Source organism: Sminthopsis crassicaudata, chromosome 5 (assembly GCF_048593235.1).
Source record: "Sminthopsis crassicaudata isolate SCR6 chromosome 5, ASM4859323v1, whole genome shotgun sequence".
NCBI classification, from domain to species: domain Eukaryota; kingdom Metazoa; phylum Chordata; class Mammalia; order Dasyuromorphia; family Dasyuridae; genus Sminthopsis; species Sminthopsis crassicaudata.
In genome coordinates, this window is record NC_133621.1 from 129,081,625 (window position 1) to 129,098,926 (window position 17,302).

Sequence of the window (17,302 nt, forward strand, 5' to 3'; positions counted from 1 at the left end):
CAAACTTTTATTATGTTGTTTCGTGTGATTCTCACAACTTCTTTGTGAGATATAAAATGCAGATGTTATTATTCCCATTTTAAGGATAAAGAAACTGAGCCTTAGAGGAATTAAGTAATCCATCCGAGGCCATGGGCTAGTAAGTGCTAAGACCAGGACTAGACAGATCCTAAGTCTCGTCTTCTCCAAACTATCAAATTTCACCCAGTTACCATGGTATTCTCCTAACCAAATATTTGGACGTGTTAGATCATGCTTACAACATAATAGATCTAGTTAACTCTAAATTGTTTGTGGTGCTGTCATTGTAATTCCCTAGGACAACAGTAATTATTTATCCTCACTGACAGTGTTAGATGTTCTTATCTCCATTTTTAAATTGAAGAAAGTGGGACTCAGAACAGCAAAATTTCTTACCTAAGGTCACACAACTAAAAGTTAGTGGAAAATCCAAGACTAGAACTGAGTACTTCTGACTTAGTATCAAGCTAGCTCTCTTCTAACTCTCTATTGTCCCAAGACGGCTGTGTTACATAAAAGTATAAATCATAAAGTAAATTACCTTTTGAGGCAATTGATCAATAGATGGAAGATTTCCCCAGTGGTACCTGAGATAACAATAGCAGCAATAACCATAATGGTTTGCATTTGTATAGCATTTTAAGATTTGCAAAATATTTTATTTGTGCAATTTCATTTGATCATCAAAATATCCTTGTAGGGTTATTTCCCCCATTTTACAGATGAGATGACTGAGGCTGACAAAGATCAGGTAATTTATACAGGGTAACAAAGCTAGTAAATATCTAAGGAAAGATTTGAACTCTTTCCTCTCTCAAAGTTCAGTACTTTCTCTGCTATCATACCTTTGTTGCCTCCACTGTATTTTCTGCTTCTTCTCCATCATTTTTTGCCCCTCTTCTTGTTTCTCTTTCCTTTCTCTTCCTTTGCTTTCTCCTCTTCCTTCTTCTTTGTCTTCTTCTTCTCCTTCTCCTTTCTTCTTCTTCGCTCTTTCCTTTCCTATTTTCCTCTCTCTTTTCCTTCCTGTCTTCCTTCTTTCCTTGTACTCTTTCTTCTTTTTCATATGAAGACACACCAGTAACATACCTGGTAGCCCTCAAAGCAGAGGGATGTGTGAAACAAGATCATTGGTTTAGGATTCTTATCCCCTTATTTAACAGATGAGGAAACTGAGAACCTAAGAGACTTAAGTGATTCTCAGGATGATAAAGTTAGTCAATAAGATTTTATTAAGTGTCTACTCTGTGCCAAGCACTCTTCTAAGTAATGAGGTTACAAAAAAAGGCAAGAGTCCCTACCATCAAAGAGATCTCTATCTAATGGAGGAGACAACAAGCAAACAAATAAGTACAGATAAGTCACATAAGGGATGAAAAGGAAATAATTAGGAGGAAAGGCATGGGAATTAAGAGGAGTTGGGAAAGGCTTCCTTTAGGAGGTGAATTTTCCATTGGTTCTTGAAGAAAGCCAGGAGATGAAAATAAGGAGCGAGAGCATTCCAGGCACAGATGACAGCCAGAGAAAATGCCCACAGACAAGGAATAGGATGTGGAACAGCAAGGAGACAGAAGAATAAAGTATAAGAAGACTAGAAAGGGAGGATAGTATTAGGTTTTGAACAGGTGATTTTTTATTTGATCCTGCAGATGATAGGGAGTGATCGAAATTTATTGAGTGGTGGGAAATTGGGGGGGCGGAATAACATAGGCTTTCATTTTAGGAAAATCTCTTTGGTGGCTGAGTGGATGACATATTGGAGTAGATTTGAGGCAGGCAGGTTATTGTAGTGAGTCAGGTGTGAGATGATGAGGGTCTGCACCAGGATGGTGGCAATGTCCAAGGAGAAAAGAGGTGTTATAAAGGTAAAATTGGATATGGGAGGGATGGGGAGGTGGGGCTGAGAAAGTGAGGAGAAGAGGGGACAGCTAGGCTGAAAACCTGGGGACGGGGAGGGTGGTGGTGCCTTCAACAACAAGAGGGACATTTGGAAGGGGGATAGTATTAGATATGTTGAACTTAAGATGTCTCCTGGGCAACCAGTTCAAGATATTGGAAGGGTAGTTGAAGTGTGAGACTGGGCATCAGCAGAGACATTAGGGTTGGATAAGTAAATTGGAGAATGATCAGCATCGTGATAATAATGAAATCCATGGGAGCTGGTGAGATCACTAAGTGAAAGAGTATATAGAGAGAAGAGAAATGCCCCAGAACAGATGTGTGAAACACCTAGGATGAGCAGCCATGGTATGGATAAGGACCCAATAAAGGAAAGAAAGAAGAAACAATCTGATACCTAAGGAGAGAACCAGGGACAAGTGGCATTCCAAAAACCTAGAGAGAAGAAAGCTTCAGGAAGATAATGTGATCAGCAGAATCAAAGGCTGCACAAAGGTCAAGGAGAATGAGATCACTGGCTTTGGCAATTATGAGATCATTAGTAACTTTGGAGAGAGGAGTTTCAGTGAAATGAAGCTCTGTATGGGAGCTGAATGAGATAAACATGAAACAAGAGCAAGAGCAGGGAGAGATTCAGTACCGCATCATGAAAATTTCATGGTTCATAGATTTTGCCTGAAATGAAATCATAGAATCTTGAGTTGGCAGGGATTGGAGAGATCATTTAGTTTAACCTGATCTGAAATATATATCTTTTTGTAAAGAACTAAAATAATGAGTTTATTACTTTTAAAAGTAGTCACTTCTTTATTTTGGGTAGCTGTTAAATGTTAGGAAATTCATATATACATGTATACATATCTATATATGTATGAAAATTTTTATTAAAAATATTTTTTTAATATTGATCCACTCCTAGGCTGGAAGTTTTGCTACCATTCAATATCCTGATCAGCAAGGAGCTTTGACACGCTCTGTTTCTGACTTTGGCTTCTAGGTGGCCTTTGGATAAAGCCTTGGAGTCAGGAAGATCTGAGTTTGATTTGATCTGATTTGAGTCCTGCTTCAGACACTTACTACCTATGCTACCCTGGGTTAATCACTTAACTTCTTTGAACCTCAATTTCTTCTAATATAATAGGGAGATAAGAAGAGCATTTACCTAATTCAAAAGAGTCACATGTGAAGCATTTAGAAAACCTTAAAGCTCCACATACATTTTAGTTATTGTTATTATTATTCCTCCTTAAGCAGCCTTGAGGCTTCTTAGTCTCAGGGAATCACCATATTGGTACTGAACTTAGTGCAAAAACCTGATTGACTTTAGCCCCACTGAATCTCAGAAATCCTGAAATAAAAACATCCACCACCCTCATAGGTGTGTACCCCCATGCTCAGCAATTTCTCCTTAAGTTGAACCTATAACTTCCTTCCTTTGGACCTGGTTCTCTCATCTAAACTTAATCAGAATAAGTCTAATCCTTTTTCCCATGACCACCTTAAAAGTTTCCCATGTGCCCTGTAGGACTTCTCCTATCCAGATTTGACATCCCTATTTCCCTCAACTTGATCTTTCAGGAGAGAGGAGGAGAGGAAGCATCAATTATAGACATTGTGGAAGAAGTGGGACTTGAAGTCTTGAAGAGCATATATAAATAGAATTTGAATAGAAGAGGAGAAGGCAGGGCATTCCAGTCAAGACTAAGAATAGAAGGCTCAGTGGATAGAGAACTGGCCCTGAAGTCAGGGGGAACTGAGTTCAAATCTAGCCTCAGACACTTAACACTTCCTAGCTGTGTGACCCTGGGCAAGTCACTTAATCCCAATTGCCTCAGGGAAAAAAGAATACAAAGAGACATGAAAGCAAGAATGAGCATAATGAATTCATGCAACAACAAAAAGATCAACTTGACTAGTAGAGAGACTATTGGGAAGTAGTGTGGGGGGGTGGGGAGGAAGGATAGGTAAATTGGGTGGAGCCAGACTATGGAGAAACTTGAAATCCAAGAGAATTGAGACTTCTATCATCTCTCACCTTGACTGTTGGAATAGCTTTCTAATCTGACTTACTAGAAGTGATTTCGCCCTTCTATTCATCCTTTAAACGCTGCAAAATTAATATTCTTGTAAAAATAACTCAGACCATATCATTCTCTGGCCCAAAAACCAAAAATCTCCAGCTTTGCATTGCCTCTAGGATAAAATACAAAGTTTCCACTTAAAATCCTCCTCAACCTAATGTCACCATATTGTTTCTGTTTACAAATAAAAACTGAACTATTGACTGTTCCTCAAACTCTCCCATCTAGATACCTTCCCCCCCCAGTTCTGGAATGTTTTCCCTCCCCACTTTCACCTCTAGAAATTCTTTCAAAGGTCAGCTCAGGTGCTCCCTCTAATAAAAAAGCCTTTCTTGAGCTCCATCCCCAACCTCATCACTGCAACACATTCTTTCTCAGAGAATCTTGTATTTTATCTGCTTATATGCTTCTTTCTCACCACCCAATTCCCCCAAAATAGAAGTGCCCTGAGGCAACAATAATTTTATTTTTTTTGTCTTTATATCCTTCCCTAATGATTGTTTCCCTACAAAACTACTTAGTTTCAACAGTTCTGAGATGGAAACAAGGTATGACTCCTTGCTTATTTGTAGTATTTTTTAATGGAATTGGCATTATAGGAAATCAAATAAGATCTTTTGAATTCTTCATAAGATTGGTCAATTTGACATACTGTGTTTCCCCTACATTCTAAAATATGAATATGTAAAATGAAAATGTTTTCTGTTAAGCTGAAACTTTGGCTTTTCTAGTTGGTTTGAGTTTTGAAGTTCATGTTGTGCACTGGAAAGGAAGTATGAGAATGTGAGATCTCTATTCATTTATCTTTGGCATTCTCCCATTCAATTAATAAGCTTTTGTCATTAGTAACAATATTTAAGTCACTTGTAAATATCACTGATAAACTACTTAAAGAGACTTGACAATTAGGTGCCCTTTGGATGATTGGCTTAAATGGTTCGAGATCAAGAAGCACAACCTAAAAGGTCACTATAAGGGTCTCTGTCAGGGTAGTGGCAAGAATTTCCAAAGACATGGACCTTTCCAGGGGGAGAGCCCTAACACTACTTCTCTGAGGCTTGAATCTGGGAACTGTTAGCTGAAGCCCTCTGGTCCTTCTCTGCTGTCAGAAACATGCATAGTAGTGGAGAGAAAACTGCTTTACTTGGGGAAACCTGACTATATTCTTTTATCACTTGGAGAGGGGGAGGGAAGATTATCTCCTCGTCCTTTTTTCCTTCCCTGTAAGCTTCCCTCTTCATTTTTATTACCAAAGAAAGGACAGATGGTTGGACTAATTGGATCCTAATAAAAATTGAATAACTTTGATTTCTTTTCACTTTGTGGATGTGTGATCTGTAGTATGTGTCAGAATGGGGGACTATTCATCTGTCAAAATAAGTGGCTAGAGTGAGTCTCGACTAAATATAATATGGTATTGTGTAAGTTATAATTTATAACAAAGTAACTTTTTATTAAACCCTCTTAATCTTATATGAGATAATGAAAAGAGATTTAGCTAATTGGATCAAAGATTTATGGTTCACTCATCAAGTCCCACCCCCTCTTTTATTTCATTTTATGTTTATTTTGCTTTTCTAACTTTTAAACTAGTCTGGTATAAATCAATAAACTTGTGGCTTATAAAATTAGTTTATGTTGGGAAGAGCATCATTTTATAAGGATTAAGATTACTTAGTTTCAACAGTCCTTGAGATGTGATCAAATGCTTTGGTCTTTCACACTCATTATTTTAATAAGGATATAGCATCACAGAATTTTGGAATTGAAAAGATTCTTAGTGATCATCTATTTGAATGGGTATTTGAACAGTACCCAAAGTAGTGATCCAGCCATTGCTTGAAGTCCTTAAGTGGGGGAGAAGCAGATCTTTTGAATGACTCTAACTATTAGGAAATTTTTCCTTCTAAACAATTCCAATAGATTTGGGATGGAAAATTCAATCCACATCCAAAGAAAGAACTATGGAAACTAAATGTGGGTCAAAGCATAGTATTTTCACTCTTTTTGTTTGTTTGCTTTTCCCCCCTTTGGCCTGATTTTTCTTGAACAATATGACAAATATGGAAAAAAAAGAGAAAACATTTTTTCTTCTATCAAACTTACCTATCACATCAACTTGTACCTACTGCTCCTAATTCTGCTCTCTGGGACCAAAGAGGACAATGCAGAATCCATCTTCCATATGACAGCCCTTCAAATACTGAAAGCTAGAGAGTATGTCTCCATAAGCTTTTCCCAAAAGACAGTGTGCTGTAGTGGATAGTGCACTGGGCTTAAAATTAAGAAGACCTGGTTTTCGCCTCTTGGACAATTCATTCAATCTCTCCCAGTGTCTCAGGAAACTTTATAAGACTATAAACTGCAATAAAAGAACTGATCTTTATCAATAAAGGATATTCATTACCAGGACCTCCTCTTTGCATTTTGAAATTACAAGCCCAATAGTTTTTTAAAGATTTCTCCAAACTAAATCCATTCCCACCCAATACTTTCAGCTAATATTGGCTGAAACCCCTCAAAGTCCCTGAGGCCATTTTAAGGTGACTATGAGGTGAAAATTATTTTTATAATAACACAAAACATTTTAATTTCTAATATGTTAAATATTGAAAATATAATCGTATAAATAAAAACATTTTATGAGGTCCTCAAGAGCATAAAAAGTCTGGAGACCAAAATGTCTGAGAACTGCTATTCTAACTTAACAATGTCCTTCCTTAAAGGTGATATTCAGAGCTGAACTGTATTCCATTTGTGGTTTGACCAGAACAGAGTACTGAGGAAATCTCATCTTCTTGTTCCTGCTTATTTATTTTTCAGATTTTTTTTTTTTGTAAAAATGAAGCCAAAGATAGTAAAGTATGTTGCCAAGGTCACATACATAGTCAAGAGCAGACTAGTGTTTGATCTTGTTCTCTGTACCGCCATATTTAGCATTTTTTCCACTACATAGTTTTTCCCTGGCCCACAATTTATCCCTTCCTTAACACAGTGGCTCCCACCAGATCCGTTCTTTCCTTGACCCTGAGGGAGACAAAGCTTAAGAAGAAAAATATAAAAAAGAGAATATACTGCCTTTTCCACACTTACCTTATTCCCACATATAAATAGACCTCTGACTTCCACCTCTGTGTGAAAGCAAAAGAAAATCTTAGATTATTGACTTCCATTCATTTCATTTATCTATTTATTCTGTCAGTTATGTAGCCCCCCCCCCAAAAAAAAAAGATAACCCAAAGATTCCAGTAGATGAAAAAAAGCCAAAATGAGACTACAAAGTATTAAGGTTGATTTTTTACAAAATCTCTCAGAATGTCTATCTTTAGAAGGCATTGCCACCCAGAGAGGCCATTTTAGTAAACATATTCTAATGCTGCTGTAGCTGCTCAAAATATTTTGCCAATTTTTCAAACATGTGGAATATTATTTTCCTTGTGCCCAGCATTGGCAAACCTTCATTTTCTGAAGCAATTTGAGTTTAGGCAATAGCCCAAAAATATAGAATCACAGAATCCCATTTGGAAAATATTTCAGAGACCATTCTCTTGCCAAACCTGTGCCTGAGCAGAAAATCCCTTCTATAAAATCTCTAACAAGTGGTCCTCCAGGCTGTCCGGTAGAGCCTCTTAATCTTTTTTGTGGTCATGCAACCTATTTTACAGTTTGGTGAAGCATCAGCACCTTCGAGGAATTAATTTTAAATGCATAAAACAAAATACACAGGGTTACAAACCATTTATATTGAAATAGAATTATCAGAATATAAAGTTTGTGTTCTCCAGCTAAAGAACCCTTCTATTTACTTGAAAGCTCTCTAGTAAGAAGGAAACTACTACCTTCCAAAATAGCCCATATGCTATATATATTGTATCAACAATTAGAATTTGAAATGTTTGAAAGTAGGGACTTTGTCTTGCTTTTCTATTTGTATTCCTAAAACTTAGCACAGCGCATGGCACATAGTAAATACTTAATAAATGATTTTCATTACATTCTATTACATTTTGCTCTTTTGGATAGCATTAATTATTAAGAAGGGTTTCCTCATGTAAAACCAGTTTGAAAAGTTACTATGAGTTCTGACCTCTGGGTCTAAATAGAGCAAGATCGAATCCTTTTTCCACATGATAGCCCTTAAAATATTTGAAGCTAACTTTTCTCTTTTTTTGCTGCCTACTCCCAATATTCTGCTAATTAAATATCCTCCTACCCTTAACTGACTCTCTTAGAAAATGGTTCTCAGATTCCTTACCATTCTGTTCACCTTCTTCTTATACAATGCCGTGTTTTTGTTTCTTTTTTTTTATTTTGCTTTTAAATATAGCATTGAACATAACATACTCTGTGTGTGGTCTGACCAAGACCAAATATAGTAGGATGTTCACCTGTCTCATTCTGGACATCATACCATTAAATGTAAGTTATTTAGCTTTTTTTGGCTTTTGAGTCACATTCCACTTAAGTAAATCCAACCCATCATATTTAAGCACCTATTATTAGCCAGATATTATATTATAGAACCTGAAGTCCATTAAATCCTCTGGATCACTTCTTTATGTATTGCCTAACTATTATTGCTCATTCTTGTATTTTGTCATTGATTCTTTGAGTTTGCTAGATGGTACAGTAAATTGAGCTCTGGTCCTGAACTCAGAAAGGCTCATTTTTCTAAGTTCAAATCTGGCTTCAGACCTGTACTAACTGTGTGACCCTAGAAAAGTCATCTACCCTGTGTGCCCTAGTTTCCTCATCTGTAAAATGAACTAGAAAAGCAAATGGCAAACCACTCCAGTATCCTGACTAAGAAAACCCCAAATGGGATCATGAAGAGTTGGACGTGACTGAAAAATGACTCAACCACCACATCAAAAATGGGCTTTTCAGTTTATTCTGTTAAATTTCATCTTATTAGATCCAGCCTATTCTAGCCAGTCAAGATATTTTTCATCATAACCGTCATTTACCAAATTAGCTATTTCTCTCCCCTGCAGCTTTGTGTCATCTTGAAATCTGACATCTTGTCCAAAAGAATAGTATGAGAGATTTTTTTTTCACATGCCTTCGTGAAATCCAGAAATATTATTCATGCTCCTTGTCTACCAGTTTAGTAACTGTCAAAAAAGAGATGAATCTGGCAGGACTTGTTTTTGATATAAGCAGGCTGACTTTTAGCTTGCCTTTCTAAGGTTCACAAACAATTCTTTAATATTGTGTATGAGGTAGGTCGAGGAGTCCCTCAATCAGTCTGATGAGATTACAGAGCATGAGCTGTTGTTTGAAGGCAACTGAAAGGCATTTTTTAATAGGCATGCCCACTAGTGCCTTGCTGGTAAAACATATAGAGCCCTAAATGATTGATTGACTGCCTTCTTCATAGTCTATAAAAACAATCTGACCAAATCCTCTCAGATATTTGCTCTCTGGAACTTACTTTTAGCCTTTTCCCCATGTAACTTCTTCTTTTTGGAGTGCAGCCAGGAGTGAACAGCCAGGGGGGAGAAATTATCTCTGAATAGTAATGGTGATTTACAGCAGAAGCTCATGGTAATGGTCAGTATGTGCTTGTACACAGCCTGAGCAAGGAGTTCAAGGACACTGTTCCTGAAACATAACCACCTGTATTGAGGTGGTAAGAAAGGATTTTTAATTTTCTAGACAGCACAATTGAGGAATCTAGCATTCTAGTCAGAGAACAAAAAACACAAGATGTTGGGCCTTGGGAGCAGCATCTTTAGCTCTTAGTCCCTGCTTTCCTCAAAACAACCCTGTAAATATAGGTAGTACAAGCATTATTTATCCATATTTTACAGAAGATGAATCTGATGCTCAGAGAAATTAAACTATTTGTTCATGATCAAGCAGCTAATGAGACATAAATCAGTTCTAAACAGTCAATATTTTTTTGTGAAACGTGCAATTCTTCTATACATATTTCCACAATGATCATGCTCCACAAGCAAAATCAGATTAAAAAGGAAAAAAAATGAGAAAAAACAAAATGCAAGCAAATAAGAATGAAAGTGCTATGTTATGATCCACAGTCAGTTCCCACAGTCCTCTCTCTGGGTGCAACTTCATCATAAGTCTATTGGAACTGGCTTGAATCATGTCTCAATAAACATTTATTAAGCACCTATTCTTTTACTACAACCTACTATTTCACCTTTCTGGTGGCTCTTAGATTCCTGGAAGAGCATTGATATACTTGAAATTTAAAGAGGTGGATATAAATAAGAGTTTATAATGAGCATATCTTTAAAAGGAAACAGAAGCAGCTTGCTTGATATGAGAATCATTATTTGTGGAGTCCTATCTCTTGTGTGATGGCACACAGATAACATGACAGCAAATGTCTACACTGACTATCCATCCTGTATTCCGCCATTAGAACAAACTAGGTCTCAATTCCAGGCCTCTTGGACTAAGCCAATTGAAACTTAATCTTTATATTGACTGGGTGAGGAAGATCATTGTGCCTTTTCTCAGACATTTGGTCTCCAGATTTCTTTATGCTCTTGAGGACTTCATGAAAAGTTTTTATCTATATGGATTATATCTATCAATATTTAACATATGAGAAATTAAAATGTTTTTGTGTTATTATGAATATAATTTTCATCTCATGGTCACCTTATAATGGCCCCAGGGCCTTCAAGGGATTTCATCCAATATTTTAGTACTTAAGTATAATACAATACTTTAAGCCCTGTAGAGCTTCTCTCTACTGATTCAGAGACAATTTCATCCTTATCAGCATGACTTATTTGGAGATGAAATTTAAAAGTGTTCCTTCCTGCTACTAATGTCCCAGCTGGCTCAGTAGATGCTCTGATCTGCTTTCCCCTCTGCCTCTGTGTTTAAATAAGGGAATCTCAGTCGTGGAGAAGTCTTATGATTTCTCTTCTGTGCCCTTATGGCATGCTCCATCTGTATTCTGCAGAGAATGAAATGTTCAAACTAGCCATGTTTACCAGCTGGTTGCCCCCACTTTCAGATTGTTGAGAATCCTTTTCTATCTTTACCTCTGAATTAAGATCTCATCAAGTCTTTTTGCATTTATCTATCCTTCTCTTCAACAAAATTCTGATCATTCTGAGGAAGACAATAAGTCTAAGCTTTCTGTATTCAACAGATTCCAGATCTGGAATGTTTGTATTTCTGAGAGAACTATCACCTCACACCTTACTTACTGTCTAAAGAGTTATTCCACATATGCAGAAGAACTGACACAAATCTAAGAACCATTACCCATTAGATTTCAAATCACTCAAACAAGACCATTGAATAAAATGTTACTGGTAAGGCACAAGCTTTTATTTTAGTGAAGAGATGATTTGTTTTATTTTCCCCTTACCAGTTCTGAGGTAATGATGATGATGATGACGACAGTGATAATAATAATGATATTTTGAATTTAGATAGTACATGCCAGTCACTATGTTAAGAACTTCAATAATATTTTCAGAATTGATCCTTACAACAGTTCCTGAGAGGTAGGTACTATTACTTTCCCATTTTTAAGTTTTCTCATCTTAAGATTATATAGCTAATAAGTATTTGAGGATGGATTTGAAATTAGATCTTTTTTACTTAAGATCTAGTAACCTTTTCTCTACTTCTAAATATAAAAATAAACATAGTCTATGAATTTAGAATAACCTTGAAGAAAAAAAAAAACACTTAATTTTTTTTCTTTTTTCATTCATTTTAAAAAAATTGAGTTCAAAATTCTATTCCTTCCTTCCATCCCTCTTCCACCTACTGAGAAGCAAAATGATACTCATTAATATGTGAAGTCATGCAAAATCTATTTCTATATTAGCCATTTTAGAAAAAAAGAAGGAAGAAAAATAAAGAAAGTAGAAAAGAAATCTTCATTCTGCACTGAAAATTTATCAGTTCTCTCTCTGGAAGTGGATTTTCCATCATGAATCCCTAGAAATTGTTATGGATCATTGTATTGATCACAGTAGCTAAGTCTTTTATCATTGATCATAATAATATTACAGTTACTGTGTACACTATTCCATTTCTGTTCAAACGTTAAGTTTCAAGAAACAAATCAACCCTATAGGCTCACTTTTATAATCAGTGTTCCTTACACCCAGAGAAGGCTTTTTTTCTTTTTTTTTTTTTTTATTTGAAAAAACAAAGAAAAAAAGGAAAACAGAAAAGAAATACAAAACAAAATAGAACATTGTCATGTACCCAGCAGAACATCAGGGAGGATTCAAAATATATAACAAATTACTAAATCAAGAAAGTATAGATAAGTAGAAAAAATTATATTCATGGGTGACCATTTTTTTTTACTTCCTTGTAAATTTTTATTTGGTTCTTTGCTGCTCACCTTATTTACTTTATTCTTCTTTCTCCCTTTCACCTCCCTCCACCACTCCCTAGCAAGCTACATTTATATATATAGATATATATATATATATATATATATATATATATAGATATATATATATAGATATATATAGATATATATATATATATAGATATATGTATAAATATATAGATATATAGATACATACACACTCATATCCACTCCACATACATACTCATTTTTTTAATGCTTGCTGAAAGACTTTCATCTGGGAGGAGTGCTCACCTCCAAAATCCAAAAAGTCAAGTGTCCACACTTGCCTGAATATTCTGCTGTTCTAGTATTGACACATCCTGAAACATCACTTCCTAGATTTCCCAGGAAGTCACAAACAAATAGATTAGGTTGATTGAAGGGAACAGCACAGTGATCGGATATGGAGATCTTTTCCCTAATTCCTGTTCCTTATCTCCTGCTGGCAAACATTAAAAAAAAAAATAAGCAATTTTTTTGAGGAGCAAAGTTTTGTGGAAAGGCAGCATAGTCTTACAGAAGAACAGAGATTTGGAGTTGGAGTCCCAGGGACTCCAAGCAAGGCTCTGCCACTTACTGGCTGTATGACCCTGAATCTTCTCTTTAGATTTCAGTCTCCTCATCTAGAAAATGAGAGTATTGAATAATATGGTCTTAAAAGTCCCTTTCAGCTCATATCTGTGATTTTAAGATTTAACTGACATTTTTCTAGGTATATGACTGGAGAGAGTGAAGATACTCAAATGCAATTCTTCACTGAAGAATTCCCTTAATCATTGCTGAAGAGATTTTTTTTAAAAATGAAAAGGAGAATGGTGTGATTCATTGACCTTTAATCTTAAAAAATAGTTCTTTGAGATGATAAAAAAAACAGGAAATTATCATCTCTCTTCATTATGCCAAATGTAGATAATTGAAAAGCTTTAAATGTTTAACCCTTTTCATCCAGATGTTTGACAGGCTATAGACATACACCAATACCAAGACATATCTAGAGAAAAGGACATCTTTCACCTTTGACCAGGGGGAACTTATCCCTTTTGTAGGAAAGACAGAGGACCTGAAAACAAACTGATTTTTCTTTTTTTTTTTCCTGAATGTGATATGAGTCCTAAGAGCATAGATTTAGAGTTGAAAAATACTTTAGAAGTCTTTAAATTAAACTCAATAGGACCACAGGAAGGTTACACAAGCTGTCCTGTAAAGATTATGAACTCATTTGTTTCTGACTCTTCTATGCCATAATGCTTTTCCTTAAATAAAAAAAAAAACTTGCCTCTTCTAAAGTTGCCTTTCTTTTCTTTTAATATCCCTGTACAAGAATGACTACCTATAGAGAAACTTTTTCAAAGGGAAGTCAAATGGATTTTCCCTCTTTTTTGAGAATCCTTCTTCAGGACAAACTTCCTCCTAAAAATTTTAACATCCTTCTTGATAAAAATGGATGAATTTGTCAGGAGTGTAAATTTTATATTCTAAATTGCTAATGTGATTAAAATACTTATGCAAGCTTTACTCACTTATAATGAATATCCCCTTGGATATATAACAAATGTCCCCTAAATGTGCAGGTAACATCTGTGATGTCTGTGGATTGTCCATGAATCTCCAAGTTCCAATGTAGAAAAAAGGAGTGTATACATGTGCTCTCCTTTTAAACCAATCAAAGGCATTCTTGTGTGATGGCCTCAGAGAAACACTGTCTTTGCTTCTATTTCTCAAATCTCTCTCATTCACATTAACTTTTCCCTTGGGATTAATCAGATCTAGAAAGAAAGAGAAGAATCTTCAGGGGAGGAATTTGAAGTTTCTGTACCATGACTGATTCATAGGGAACTCTAACCATCATTTAAAAGAATTGAAGGTGGAGGGAACAAAGAATAAAGATGTTTCCCTCCTCTACTTTGATCAGGCTTCTTGTCTATTGTTTTTTAATTTGAGAGAGATGGAATAAGAGGAAGAGAAAAAGCGATCAGATGGGGCACTGGGAGGAGAAAGAAGAAAGATGTTTTTGGTTTGTTAACTCTGAAGTAATGGGACAGTATATACATTTTAAAAAATTGAAGTGTTTCTTCCTTTTTCCTGTTTGCTCAGGTCTTCATGTTTTTTGTCAACATTTTATTATAGTCAATACTAAACTCTTTTGTAGGGGTAAATGTTCCTAGAAAATGGCATGAAAGTCAAAAACAAATGTTATTACATTGAACCTGTCTATGGGAAATAGGGGATTTGGTTCCCACAATCACCAAAAACTATTCTCAAGCAAAATAGAATGTGTTTTGGCATGTAATTCTTTGGGAGTTTTTTATTTGTTTTTATTTTTATGTTAAACATGGTAAAATATATGTAAATCAAATATAGGCATACATATTTATACAATTATCTTGCCATCAGCATGTAATTCTTAATAACAAAGCATTAACTTTGATGATGTGTACTTTTTCTAATACAATAACAGTGAAATAACCCACAAAATTAAGCACATTGAATAAAATTAGTCAACATGAAAAACATTTTTTCTCACTAAAAATTCCCTAGAACTCTGCTACCTTTTGTGCTGACATCTCAATAAAAAAATTTGATTTCAGATGATATTCACTTTTCATAGCACATGAAATCTGTAGAACCATTACTGTACAGCAAATAAAATTGTTAAAACAAAAACTTTTTAATTTTGATTTAATATTAATTTTTATTAAAATTTTAAATACTAATATTGCCTTCCACTGTAAAAATTGTTGCTTCATTAACACCAAACCTACCCCACCAGCAGCTACAAACACTCCAGCACGAAGTTTATCCAGCACCTCACTAAGCCACATCACTGACTGCATCCTTGAATTGAAAGTATAAAGGGTATGCACAATGCTTGGGTGCATAATCGGCACACAGAACTCGAGTTTTAAAGACAAACAGTGAAAATATGCAATAAATGCTCACAGAACTCTGAGGATGGCAGGGTAACCGGCCCAGGGAAGCTCCTAAGAGGATCTCAGCCACTCCACAAACTCATGCGCTTCATGTCACCATGCCTTTCATTTTTTTCTCTATTATGCACAGCCAGGAATGTGCATGGTTGCCAATATGAAAGTGAAAATAGGGATCCTTGTAAAATCGCACAAATGATTTAAATCATGAAAGTTAAATGCATGAAGGTTGTAGAATGGCTATATGTTTGTTTTATCACTTTTTCTCCCTTCCTTTCCATTTCTAATGAGGAATAAAATCTTAGAATTTCATATATATAATGTAAATATATGTAATATACATATATGTATAAATATATGAAATTGCATGTATAAAATAGATAATAGATAATATATATAAGCATTATAAGCTTCCTTATAAGCACTGGCAATCCTAATCTTGGGGTCCTCCTGTCATTTTGCAAATTCCATCTCCCCTTTATAACTAAGCTTCTGTGACTTTTTTCTAGGTTCTCTGGGTACTGCGGGTCGTGTGTGCAACCTGACTTCCCGTGGCATGGACAGCTGTGAAGTCATGTGCTGTGGAAGGGGCTATGATACCTCCCGGGTCACCAGAATGACCAAATGCGAGTGTAAGTTCCACTGGTGCTGTGCCGTGCGCTGCCAGGACTGCTTGGAGGTGGTGGATGTGCACACGTGCAAAGCCCCCAAGAGCCCCGACTGGGTGGCGCCCACATGACCCATGCATCAGCCAGCTGCCTTTTCTCCCCTGGGACTCAATCACATCTGCAGAGACACTGGACTATGGGGTTCCCCTCCAGGGGGGCATGTTTCTTAAAGTGTACGGCAGGCACTTTGACTCACCAGAAGCCACCTCTCCCTTCCTGGGTGCCTCCAGGACTGTGTAGTGCATATAAGTTATATCCTATTCTATTTACATTACTGGGTTGTTACACTTCCCTGTGACATAGCTATGGAACATCATGAGGTCTTTTGTACTTGGGAGGGTTTTTTATGGGAGGGTGGGAGAGAAGACAGAGAGCTTCTCTGTGTTCTCCTCAAACTCCCCCCAAAAGTTGACCAGGAAACAAAGAAGTTCAAATGATATTTCTCTGTTTTTCAACTGAATATTCACAGCTAAGTGATCTCATGAAAATTTCATAAAACTTCCACTAAATTATCTCATAGTTCCTAGAAGGACCATGACAAGCTTTTTCACTTTGTTGTTTTTGGTCTGATCAAGAGATTTTAAGAGACGCCAGCATTATCTGGTAATTGGTAACTAACAAGATTTAAATACACCACAGATTTGAAATGTGTGTTTTTCCAAGGCCATTTGAAATTCAGCATTTATATCCAGGGTAATAAGATGGGGAAAAGCTCATGCTGAGTAGTATTTTAATTCCCTAATATAGAATACCTTAGGTGGAGAAAATGAACATTTTATTTTCTATGGAAAGATGCTGAAATTTCTGGGACATGAAAAACTCATTTGGAGAGGGGCTTCCTTCTTTCCCAATAAACATATATATATAAGACCTGAAAACAATTAAGAGCAATATTTTCTGCTTCTCAGGTAAGGTAATTACAGAAGATAAGAATTTCTTGATTGAATACCTGATAATGCTTCTGTACAGATGAGCCAGAAAATAGGAATTGAATTCCTATTTGGTGTTTGCCATGTGAATCACAGAGTCTTATAACTGGAACACTTTGATAAAGATTGCTCTTGGGATGACAGGGCCAGGAATGAAAATGCTGATGACAAGGTTTCCATAGCTAACCTAATAACTGCAGAAGCCTTGAGTATAAACAGATTGCAAAAGGGTGGCCCAAATGGTGTAGGGAGTGCCTCTGAGGACCAACAGTACTAAAAGTACAATTTTAACACCCATTGCATTTAATTTTAATCATGCTTTTTTTTTTTTTTTTTTGATGATTAGAAGATGATGTGGTCCTGATCTAAGGCAAATGACACATAGCCTTGCTTACAAACTCCATAACCAAAATGT

At 36.0% G+C, this 17,302-nt stretch overlaps 1 protein-coding gene across 2 annotated transcripts in view; it reads left to right on the forward strand.

Moving 5' to 3' along the window:
- Positions 1 to 16,826, forward strand: part of WNT2 (Wnt family member 2) — a 66,586-nt gene extending 49,760 nt beyond the window's left edge. For both annotated transcript variants that reach the window (XM_074268211.1, XM_074268212.1), the window contains one exon: positions 15,800 to 16,826. In XM_074268211.1, coding sequence (XP_074124312.1) covers positions 15,800 to 16,029 — 230 coding nt within the window. In that variant the 3' untranslated portion in view covers positions 16,030 to 16,826. The remainder of the gene's footprint in view (positions 1 to 15,799) is intronic.
- Positions 16,827 to 17,302: the final 476 nt, after the last annotated feature.